The 12,888-nt window shown below is 36.5% G+C and overlaps 1 protein-coding gene and 1 pseudogene across 2 annotated transcripts in view; one reads left to right on the forward strand and one right to left on the reverse strand.

Moving 5' to 3' along the window:
* The window catches only part of SGCG (sarcoglycan, gamma (35kDa dystrophin-associated glycoprotein)), a 152,015-nt gene that overhangs the window by 69,423 nt on the left and 69,704 nt on the right, over nt 1-12,888 (reverse strand). For both annotated transcript variants that reach the window (XM_005883134.2, XM_014530749.1), the window contains exon 4: nt 4,965-5,052. In XM_005883134.2, coding sequence (XP_005883196.1) covers nt 4,965-5,052 — 88 coding nt within the window. The remainder of the gene's footprint in view (nt 1-4,964; nt 5,053-12,888) is intronic.
* Nucleotides 2,220-3,889, forward strand: LOC102262464 (annotated as a pseudogene).

Here is a 12,888-nt window from a genome sequence, read left to right on the forward strand (position 1 = left end):
GCAGAGGGTGGGGGTGGGAACCTGGTGGAGGGGAGCTATGGGGGTAAAAAAGAGGAACAACTAATAATCTGAACAATAAAGATTTAATTAAAAAAATGATAACATTGTGTTTTTTTTTTAAAAAAAGAGTGTGTGTTTGTGTGTGTGTGTGTGTGTCCCTTATAAAGTGGATTCATTTTTTCCTCTTTTATCTTCTTTCTCTTAAGGAAGCCTGCCTTAATTTTTTTGATAGTTGCTTGTATTTTTGCTCTTTTGAGCTTTCACTCAGACTCAGTCACCCAGTGATTCAGTGTCATCATATACCTGGGTCACTGATATACCTTATGTATAAACGCTGATTTTCATTAAATGATGAATATACAGTTATCTTCAATATACAGTTATCTGAGTTTAAAATTAAGAAGAAAAAAATCTGAAATAATTTATCCAGTAAGAGTTCAAATAGTTTTGCTTGCTGGAGATTTATATAACAATTTTAGGAGGCTTTATTAAGTAAAAGGTGTTAAATTAATGACTTTTTTCTGTAATCATTGTTTTGTATATATTGATGAAATCTTCAACAAATGAATTTAGTTGCCTAATTTTTCTTAGTAACAAACCATATAAGCATTTGCTTAGATAAAAGAAAATGTAGTTTCTGTTCAACACAAATTTATTGTATTTTTTTATGCTCAAGGTCCTGTGCTATAAAAATTGAGGATATATAAGTGAGTGAGATGTAGCTCACAGTTTATAAGTTCATAGTTTATAAAAGAAAAAAGCATATAAATTTAGTTCCAGGACAATTTGATAGATGCCACGATACTAGCATGGACAATGTTCAATGAGAACCTCGACAAGTAATTGATGGTCCACCCTGGGGGTCAGAAAAAGAACGCTGGGGGAGATGATATCTGAATGGACCTTGAGGAAACACTTTATGGTTCCCTACTGAGGGAGAAGGAGGCACTCCAGTAAAGGGTACTATTTAAATAAAGGTACAGTAGTGAATAAAGTTTCATTTTAATATTATTAAAAATATAGACATTGAATGTTAAATTTAAATATGTTTTCCACTTCAGAAAAAATTGTTCTCCAAAGATAACAAGCCCAAAATAATAGGGATAGTAATCTCTTAAAATAATTAAGTTTATCATTGATCTTTTAACTCTTATTAATAACCTACTAGTTTTTATAACCTAGCTGGACATGGATTAGAACTGAGCAAGTAATCTTTTGTAGAAAAGGTCTTTAAGAAATAAAATTTAAATTCTATCTTGGTGATAAGTAAAACAGCTACCTGGTAAAATTAATTTTTAATGTAAGGAAGGAAATAAATAAAACATACAGGAAATAAATAAAGGAAGGTTTTATGATCTGATGAATTTGTGAAATTGGCTTAGGGTTTGTCTAGTGAAAATACAATCAAATTCTTCCTGTCATACAATATGCCTCATTAACAGCCCTCCCCACTCCACTGTGATTGCTTGAATTTAAGATAACATCATTTCAAAACAAATATCAAATCTCACAAACCCATCTGAGTACAATTTGCATACTTCTGAGCGTGTCTCATTTTTTAGCTAACCAGAATGAGTTTCTGTTATTTTAAATCAAAAGAAAATTAACTGTAGTGACCAGAGCTGAATTTATAAGGTAAGATTCTATTATTGTTGCTTATGATTTGATATCTTTTAGTTCAACAGGGTCAAATATATGGTGATGGATGATTATTTGACTTTGGGTGGTGGGCACATAATGCAACATGAAGATTATGTATATCATAGAAATATACACTTGATACCTATATAAATTATTAGCAAATATCACCCAAATAAATTTAATAAAAAGAAAAGAAAAAACATAGTTCAAAGATTTGAAATGCTAGCTATTAGTGCTTGCTTTTCAATGCTTGATTTCTTTTGGAATTTAAGACTTTTGGTTTTGACTGTATTGATTGCCATTTTTTTCAGTGGTTTAATGATAAATAATTATTCATTTAATTAAATGGGGTTAATTTGGCTAGTTCACATAAGTTACATTTTAATATCTGGATTGGCTAAATTTAACTTCTTTTAGAAAATGTGAGGCTGGAATGACTTTGATTGTCAGAAGTCATCTACTGAAAATAATCTTGGATTTGGTGAACTGAGTTATAATCCTTAGCTCAGGGTTTTCAACATAAGAGGCTTTCCAACCAAATCTATAATAATAAAAGCGTAATATGCTAATTAAACCGGATGTCATTTGGATGTCCTTCAGATGAAGCCGAAGCGGTGGGGGCCGAGTCCCTTGTATGAATTTTGTGCATCGGGACTCTATTATTTAATAGAAATTACTAATTTTAGTGATCAGGCATGAAACTAAGGTTAAAAGTCAAGATTTGAGGCTAACAGTTTAAACCAAAGTAATTCCAATGGGAAACTTTTTCCCCCAGTAAATTCTTTGTTGTCAAAAATGGTAACTATATTTGCAATAGCTGTAACAGTTACTGGCATGCCATAATTTAAGGAAATCTGGTTAGAGAGAGGGAGGGCTAGTGGAAACACTCCTGGCTGAGAGAAACAAGTCCTGGGGTCATTCCTGGTTTGACTTTTCTACTAACTAGCTGTTCCTTCTGGAGCAAATTAGCTTTTTTAGTGCTTCAGTTTTGTTTCGTTTTTTTATTCATGAAATTGGTAACAGACTTCTATTATTTCTAATTCCCTTGGATGATATATGAAAATCCACATTTAACCAAAAATTAAGTGAGGAAATGAGGATTTGTTTTAAATCATTTTTAAGAATATAAAAGGAGTTATTTACTTTTGTAATTTCTAAAAAATAATAACACTTATATGTTATTAATTACTTTGCAGCATATAGAAACTGGTACATAGGCATTTGATAAATGTTTGTTGAAATAATGACAAAAATGGGCAAAATCCTGCAAACATTTTAAAGCTAGTCATTTAAAGAATTTTAAGAAATGATTGTAAAGATAAATTATAATACTACATAATTAACCAAGAACATATCACTTGACTTAGACAAGTTTCAAGAACATGTATGCCCAATAAGCTCAAGTTCATCTCTAGATACACTGAGAATTTCACTGGACTTAGTGATCAAACAAACTTCTAAGCAAAAGAGAAATACAATTAATTTTGTGAAATAAGTTATAGATTAAAACAACATAAAATATGGAGTTCTTGTATTAGTATAATAAAAAGGAACCATCAGGTTTACACATAGCTATAGTTTCCAATGTAACATTATTCTGTTTTGTGAAAACAGCCATTTAAAAGAAGAAACACGTGCCAAGACCGGTTTGGCTCGGTGGAGAGAGCATCGGTCTGTGGACTGAAGGGTCCCAGGTTCGATTCCGGTCAAGGGCATGTGCCTTGGTTGCGGGCACATCCCCAGTGGGAGGTGTGCAGGGGGCAGCTGGTTGATGTTTCTCTCTCATCAATGTTTCTGACTCTCTATCTCTCTCCCTTTCTCTCTGTAAAAAATCAATAAAAATATATTTTAAAAAAATAAATAAATAAAAGAAGAAACACGTGTGTTTGTTTGTTTTTTTCTACTTCCTGTTGTGAGCAGGCTTTACGTCAGCTGGGTCCCGAGGGCTTGGGGTCTTACAGATTGAGGACTTAATTCCAAGGTCATAGCAGGACATGTGAAGTTCATTGCCAGGACTGTGGTGGTATACGAAGGGAACATGGAAGGGGCATACAGGACCTTAAACAGAATCCTCAGCGTGGATGTGTTCATTGAGGACATCAATAGATGCAGGTACTATGAGAAGCTTTGCCACTGAAGGAAGAGGTAGAACTATGAAATTTGCTGGAGGATCTACAACATGGAAATTACTTGCAAGATCAACCTTTTGATGTGAGAGAATTGGAGGGATCCATGGAAGGGCTGCTGAGGCCTGCGGATAGTAGGCCCAGTGTGAAAACCCCTATTTAGGTGTGTCTTCACTTCTTTTCTTTCTTCAACTCCATTTTCTCTTACAATTTCTTGCAATAAACTCAATCATACATATAAAAACATTAATTAAATAAATAAATAATAAATAAATAAATAAAAAGACACAAAGTTAACCAGCTTGTGTTGGCAGTATAACTTTCATCTATTTTCCCATAATCAAAAGGGCCATCTAATTTCTTAAATTTGGCAAACATATAGAATGCTGATGGTGTAGAGAATGTATACATTTTTCTTTTACATGCTGGCTTACCCTTTTGTTATTTCTTTTATATATTTTTGTTTTGCCTGAATCCTTTTTCTTACCATGCAAGTTTTTATGTGACTTCACTCCCATGTGACCTTATTCTCTGGTCTTTTCTGGTTGGATAGATTTGCATAGCCTGGCCAAGGGCATTCAGTTGAAGATAAGTCATGAATTTAGAATTAATGGAATTAAAAGACTAAGTTGGTTGGTGTTGAGAACTATAACTAATCAGATGAAAAACTGGAGAGGTCCTGGAGGTCATATAAAGTTTGAACAGATGCAGCTGTAATACCCAAGGGAAAGAGGCAAATATACACACTGGGAAGCAGGGGTACATGGCAGAGAGGGGGAGAGGGACATATAGGGAGGAGGTAGAGAGAGAGGGAGAGAATGAGGGAGAGAGAAAAAACAAATACTTTCGGGTCTCAGCCCCTGGTCTCTGTTTTTTGAGGCCAACTACTTTGGTTATTTTTCTTTTGTCTCTGTGAGATTCTTTTATATCCTGTAATAATCATTATGTTTCTTGTGGTACCTTGAATGCTCCTCTATTTCTTGGAATCAAAATAACTTTAATTAAAATACTTCAGATGGTTGTCCCCTGATGCTACTTATTCTCTGTGGTCAGCACAACATGATATTTTTCTAAATTCATACATTGATTGTTCATAAATAACTTTGAATTCTTTAGAAGAAAAAAACAAACTCATTAATTTAGCACACTGTTCATGGACCACATATATGCAAAGCACTGTGATGAAGCCTCACTCACCCACTTTTAATCTTCCAGTGACCTCCCCTTCAGAGTTCTGTGCATTTACAGTCACATTCTTAGTAGAATGTAGAAGCAGAGATGAGTCCTAGAAAGGGATTTAAGAAATTAGCCAACTGTATATTATTTATAATGATTATATCTTTATATTTGTATATAAATTTAAGATTCATATAAAATAATTTCTCCATCATCACAGATTTATGTTTAGGACATGATATATTTTAAGAAGATAAATCAGAGAATGGTTAGCTCTTCTATAAGAAATACCATGTTACTTTTATTTTATTTATTTATTTTAAAAAATATTTTTATTGATTTCAGTGAGGAAGGGAGAGGGCAAGAAAGATAGAAATGTCAATAATAAGAGAGAATCATTGATTGGCTGCCTCCTGCATGCCCCCTACTGGGGTTCAACCTTGCAACCTGGGCATGTGCCCTTGACCAGAATCAAATCCGGGACCCTTCAGTCCACAGGCCAACGCTCTATCCACTGAGCCAAACTTGCTAGGGCAGTACCATGTTACTTTTAAAATGCAAAGGCTTCTCATAGTTGCAAAAGAACTTTTAAAATTTGTTGGATGACTATTTTTTTGAGCTCTTTGTTGGAAGATAAAGAAGCTTTATGCTCACATTAGTGCTTTATGGTTCACTCAGAGGAAACCAAATGTGTTCCAAAGATTTTTCAGAAGTAAAGAATTATAGAAGTGCTTTGTAACTCTATTAAGGGCAGAAATTCTCCAACTTGCTTTGTGAAAGCAGATGGATTTACCAGCATTTCATGTTTTATCCAATTATGTAACCTTAATACTTGTTGTTGCATTGTTATAAATAACTAGGGGCCTGGTGCATGAAATTCATGCATGGGCGGTGGCGGGGGGGCATCCCTCAGCCTGGCCTGCACCCTCTCCAATCTGGGATCCCTCTCACAATCCAGAACCTCTGGCTCCTAAGTCAGTGATGGCGAACCTTTTGAGCTCAGCGTGTCAGCATTTTGAAAAACCCTAACTTAACTCTGGTGCTGTGTCACATATAGAAATTTTTTGATATTTGCAACCATAGTAAAACAAAGACTTATATTTTTGATATTTATTTTATATATTTAAATGCCATTTAACAAAGAAAAATCAACCAAAAAAATGAGTTCACGTGTCACCTCTGACACGCATGTCATAGGTTCACCATCACTGCCCTAGAGGTTATATAAGCAATTGGATATTTATAGACAACCCATACAAACATACACAGGCTACAAAATATAGTAAAACTAAAAATCTATTAACATCCATTGAATGCTTACTATATGTTAGGAGTGTGTTCTTCTCTTACATGCTTTATCTCCACAACTCGATGCTATAAGAAGTATTCACATTCTAATTTTGTACATAAGGAAACAGAAGGTTAGGTTAAGTTAAAAAAAATATTTTCCTTCCTAGATCTGCCGGCGAGGCTGCCCCCGGCAGAAGCCTCAAGTCTCAGTGGTGCAAGTCCCCGCACCCGTCCCTGCCCACCAGCTCCTGTGGGCACACAGCCTGTTGAACGGTCGTGACTGGGACACCGTTAGGACCAATTAGCATATTACCTCTTTATATATATAGACTAGAGGCCCGGTGCACGAAATTTGTGCACTGGGGTGGGTGTCCCTCAGCCCAGCCTGCCCCTTCTCACAGACTGGGATCCCTCAGGGGATGTCCTACTGACAGCTTAGGCCTGCTCCCCATGGGAGCAGACTGGCCTCCCTCTGCAGGAGGTGACCGGGCTGATCAGGGGAAGGTGCCAGCCCCATCACCCCGATGCTGCTGCCACTGCCAGCCACTGCAGCTGCCACAGTGTTTTCATCAACACAGACTCTAGTCCCTTCACCATGAAAAAATGACAACTTTCTTTAGGCATTTTCAAGATGTGTCTTTCATAGGATATAACCTTTCTTTCTTTCTTTCTTTCTTTCTTTCTTTCTTTCTTTCTTTCTTTCTTTCTTTCTTTCTTTCTTTCTCACCTGAGGATATGTTTCCATTGATTTTTAGAGAGCTTGAAAGAGAAAGGGAAAGACAGAGAGAAACATCAATGTGAGAAGGACATTTCGATTGGTTGCCTCCTGTATGAGCCCTGACCTGGGCCCCGGCCAGGGAGGAGCCTGCAACCTAGGTACATGCCCTGATCAGAATCGAACCCGGACCCTGCGGTTGGCAGGCTGAGGCTCTATCCACTGAGCCAAACCGGCTAGGGCAGGATATGACATTTCTTAGCCCTTTCAGCAGCGGACCTTAGTTTTTTCCTCCAGGAGTGTGGTGGAAAAACCCTAGATCACCTTGTTGGATTCTTATTACCCAAGTTACCAAGAACACTGTGAGTGGTGGCGTACAGGGAGCTTAGCCAATGAGAGGTCAGAAAAGGTGTTTCCTCTTCAGCTCACGCACAGAGGCCCCCCTGTGTTGTGTCTGCTGAGGTGGGGGCGTGCTCCGAGCCACGCGGCGGCCACTGAGAGCACACCCCCAGCCCTGCATTGTGTCCGCTGGGCTGGGGATGTGCACCGAGCTGTGTGTGCTGCCTGCCCAGACGCCCTCCCTCCCTCCTCGGCTGGGGCACGGATGCTATGGGCACCTCCATCTTTGTGACAGAGTGACAGTTAATTTGCATATCACCCTTTTATTAGATTAGATTAGCATGATAATAAGAGTTAAATATTTACCCACAATTTTAGCATCCATTTTCTCATTTTATCCTCCACATTTGAAGTAGGTACCCTTATTTCTGATATATAGATGAGGAAATTGAGTTCAAAGAAATAAATTACAGCTCACTGAAAGTCATAGCTAGCAACTGACAGTTCTACAACAGAACCAGATCTTTAGATGCTGTTTTCTACCATTCCCCTAGAATGGGAGGAGCTGCGAGGTCTACTCCTGTGCCTAGACAAAATAAGCTTTCTGGGAACCACTAGGGCTGTCTGATCCAATGGGCACTCTCAAACCCTTTTATTTTTCTGCCTTCCACTGCAGATGTTGGAAAAGCTAATTGCTTTCTCAGCCTGTCTTGTAGCTATGGGCACCCAAGTGACACAATTTTGGTCAATGAGATATAAGCCAAAATTTGCTGAGGGTGGGCTGGGGGTTTTAGGCAGGATTTTGCTTTTCTGATGAAAAGGATGCATGCATTGGCACATTTCCTTGGCCACATGCCTTGAATATTGCCTAGCAGATACCTAGTGACCGGAGGATGGCGTCAACAATGGTGAGTGTGAACTGGTGTCTGAGTTGCCCCTTCTAGCTTTTAGGTATGTGAGAATACAAGTTCTAATTAATTTATACCACTACTAGCTACATTTTCTGTTAGAATTTAAAGCAGAAATTGCTCTGTAACAATATTAACAACAAAATGATATAAATATTCCCTCTATTACTTAACAAAAGCTCTTATATTGAATTGCATTTGCACTTTAATCTACATTTTATAAGCCCATTCAAATAATCAAAAGGACCATTTTTTAAAAAACTGCAATGTTTATTGTGAAATGTGGGGCAATTCCATTTTATAGGTGAGGAAGCTGAGATCTAGAGATTGTGAATGAGTTTTTCAGTTTTCATAATTAGCTAGCGATATCCTGTAGACAAATTCTATGCCATTTGTAGAATAATAGAAAGGTAGAAAGTAAATATTTAATTTTGCCATTCATCTGAATTGAATTCTGATTGTATTTATTAGGCAAAAACAATGTATCATTCAACATTATATTTAGATTTAGGAGGTAGATAAAAGAGCCATAGGACATAATATCTTTTCTCCAGAGTGTGTGATTTAGATAAGGAGCTATGAGAGAGATGCATAAAAGACCATTAAAAATTTAAGAATGTATTGGTAAGGCCCAAATGTAGATCACAACAGACTTAAGAGTTCTTAATAATCCTCTTTGGTCACTTTATATATAGATATAATTAAACAAGTACTTCAAATTGGAACCTAATATGAGAATGGCAGAGGCTTAGTTAGTCATTGAGATAGTATTTGTATGTTAGAAAGTCTGCCAAATAGTCTGTGGAAAAAATATATTTGTTGTCATACAGTTATTCAAATTATCACCTTACCATTCTTTGAATGTCTAGAGCAGTGATGGCGAACCTATGACACGTGTGTCAGAGGTGACACGCAAACTCATTTTTTTGGTTGATTTTTCTTTGTTAAATGGCATTTAAATATATAAAATAAATATCAAAAATATAAATCTTTGTTTTACTATGGTTGCAAATATCAAAAAATTTCTATATGTGATACGGCACCAGAGTTAAGTTAGGGTTTTTCAAAATGCTGACACGCTGAGCTCAAAAGGTTTGCCATCACTGGTCTAGAGGTTCATTGGTGGTGTCCCCTCTACAATTTTTGACATTAGCCATTTCTGTACTCTCTTTTTAATGATTAATCTAGTTAGAGGTTGATTAATTTTGAATGATCTTTTGGTTTTTGGTTTCATTGGTTTCTCTATTGCTTTTGTTTTCTTTTTTAAAAGTTCTGCTTTTTATTCTTTTATTTATTCTCTTATGTTTGGTTTAATTTGTTCTTTCTTTCTAGCTTCTCAAGGCATATGCAGAAGTCATTAATGTTCTTTATTTTTAATATAGGCACTTAGTACTATAAGTTTTCCTCTAAACACAGCTTTAACTACATACTCCCAAATTTAATATATTATTTTTTAAATTTTTAATTAGTTAAAAATACTCTTTAATTTCTACTTGATTTCTTTTCTGACCCATGTGTTATGTATAAATGTTTTATTTAATTTCCAAATATTTGGGAAATATTCAGATATTTTTGTGTTACTATTGTCTTATTAAAATTAATTATGGTCAGATAACATATATTGTATGATTTCAATACTTATATATTTATTTAGATTTGTTTTATAATCCAAAAATTAACATTAATAAATATTCCTTGTGCATTTGAAAATAACCTGTATTCAGCTGCTGGTAGGAGTGCTATGTAAATATTAGTTATATCAAATAGGTAGATAGTTTGTTCAAATCTCCTATATCTTTATTGATTTTCTGTGGGTTTGTTATATCAGTTATTGGCAGAGGCATGTTGAAATCTATGACTATAAATTTTAATAATTTTTTTTTCTTGAAGTTCTATCAGCTTTTGCTTCAGGTATTTTGAAGCTCAAATATTAGATATATAAATATTTAGCTACATAAATGTTGATGAATTTATTCCTATGTCATTTGAAATGACCCTCAGTATCTCTGAGATATTTATCTCTTGCTCTGAAATCTAATTTGTCTATTATTAACACAGTTGATCCTTAAACAACATGGGTATGAACTGTGAGGGTCAATTATATGTGGATTTTTTTCAATAAACACTGCAAACGTGTCTTTTTTTCCTTATAATTTTTTCTAGCTTACTTTATTGTAAGAATACAGCATATAAAACATCTTATATATATTAATTGACAGTTTATGTTTTCAGTAAGGCTTTTTGGTCAACAGTAGGTAGACGTGTTGTGCATCTCATCCTGAAGCCAGACTGGAAATACAACTAAATCAGAGAACATCCACCCAGAATTAACAAATTAGACACAGGTGAAGAGACAATTTACAACAATAAAGGGCAGAGGATGCCTGGAGACTGGTAGGAATGGGACATGGGTTTGAGACGGGCAACCAGCCAGCAGGCCAAGAAGATAAGGAGGAAGCTGCGTTGCACCAAAGCTATGTCCATTGGTGACAGGCATAACATCCAACTGTGAAAAGGAAAAGGTCACAGGGCTGCTGACTGCCAGGGAATCTGGACCCAAGACCACAGCTGCAAAAGGCTGCACCATGAAAGGTGAAAGGTGCCCCAAGCAGCACAGTGCAGTTTCATAGTAGTTTTGGTTTGGTTTTGTCTTTGCTTTTATCCTCTAAACCCACAACACATGACTTTTCCATTGAAAAACTCACCCGAGGCTTTGGCGCAGATTTGAGGTGTCTGAGGAGAGGCTGGGGAGGTAAGCAAGGCAAGGAGACATGGCCAGGAGTCCTGCACTGGGACATTCTTAAGCTTCCAAACCTAAGTGGCCATTTCTCCCCAGAAGAGCTAGCCCCTCCCAGTAGCCTCAAGGCAGGTAATAGAGCCTGCCACTCCTACAGTTTGAGCTTTACAGAGGAAACAAAAGCAGAGGCCACGGTTATGGGCCTGAATAGTCCCAAGGAGCCCTCAGTGACTGGATTGGAAGAGGGGCTAGTATGCCCTACTATTCTGGGAACCAAACTGATAAAAACTCCAGGTTGCCAGCCAATCCCATTGGTCTCCATATAAGATCTCTGACCAACCAAGGCTAGAGTAATATATTGGGCCACTCATGGAGGAATAGCTCTGAGTCAGGAAAAAATACCCATCTTATTCTCTGAAAGCAAAATAGCACCAACCCCACCTAAAGCCCTGTCAGAAAGAGAAGCTTGAGTGATTAAGACTGACAGTTGGCAGGCAGACAAAGAGGGCAGATTGGCTCTGCCTGCTTGCACCAAAGCTTGTGGAAACAGAGACAAGCAGAGGGCCTGTGGAAACAGACACAAGCTGAGGACCTGTGGATCGCTTGGAGCTTCAAGCAGGGTGCAAAAAGCCAAAAGACAGGGCCTGACAGTGGCCAGCACCTAAGTACCTAACAGGAAGCCCAGAATTAGCAGACAGAAACAGAAGAATGGGGTCCTAAACCAGCTCTCAGGGGGCATTAAAACTCTGCTGAAGCAAATGACACTTTACTTTTTTATTTTTTTAAATGTGTTATTTAAATTTTTAATTTCATCTTATTTTATTATTTTTATTTATTTTTTGCACCTTTTTCTTCCTCACTTCTTTTTTTTCCTCCCATTTTTCTTCTCCTTTTCCCATCTTAGTTTTCTTATTTCCTTCCTTTTTCCTCCTTTTCAAAAATAAAACTTCTTTATCTGCTTTATTGATGTGTTATTATTCTAGTCTCTGTTGGTTTATTCATAAACCAGTTAATAATGAGGATTTTTTTCAATAGATGGAGTTACACATATGTTTATATATATGCGATTTGATATGTATACTATTTTGTATTGACAGCAAACTTCAAAACTTCATATGTCAAATTTGCTGAAGGTTTTAACATCATAGATATGTTTACACTTAAAAATGTCAAATTTTGTGCCAAAAAAAAGAGCATTTGTGGGAAGTTTTAATTCATTATTTTGGAGAAAAGTGCTGCTGAAAGTTATTGTATACTTCGGGAAGCTTATGGTGAATATGCTCCATCTCAAGATACTTGTGAATGCTGGTTTAAACGCTTTAAAAGTAATGATTTCAATGTGAAAGACAAAGAATGTCCAGGTCAACTGAAAGTTTGAAGGCCAACAATTACAAGTACTATTGGATGAAGATATGTGTCAAACTCAAAAACAGCTTGCAGAAAGATTAAACGTTGCTCAGCAAACAATTTCTGATTGTTTACAAGCAATGGGAAAGATTTTAAAGGAAGGAAAATGGGTGCCACATCAACTGAACGAAAGACAAATGGAAGACCAAAAAGTCATCAGTAAAATGTTGCTTCAACTGCATGAAAGAAGGTCGTTTTTGCATCAAATTGTGACTGGCCATGAAAATGGATTTATTTTGAGAATCCCAAATGCACAAAATCATGGGTTGATCCAGCTCAGCCATCAACATCTACTGCAAGGCCAAATCTCTTCAGAAAGAAGACAATGCTCTGCGTTTGGTGGGATCGGGAAGGTATGGTGTGTTATGAGCTTCTAAAACAGGTGAAACTGTTAATACCGATTGCTGCCAACAACAAATAATCAATTTGAACCACACTTTAATCATAAAATGACCAGAATGGGCCAGAAGACACAGCAAAGTAATTTTGCTTTATGATAATGCACCATCACACACTTCAAAACCAGTTAAAGACACGTTAAAAGATCTT

Source organism: Myotis brandtii, unplaced genomic scaffold, assembly GCF_000412655.1.
Source record: "Myotis brandtii unplaced genomic scaffold, ASM41265v1 scaffold77, whole genome shotgun sequence".
Lineage (NCBI taxonomy): Eukaryota > Metazoa > Chordata > Mammalia > Chiroptera > Vespertilionidae > Myotis > Myotis brandtii.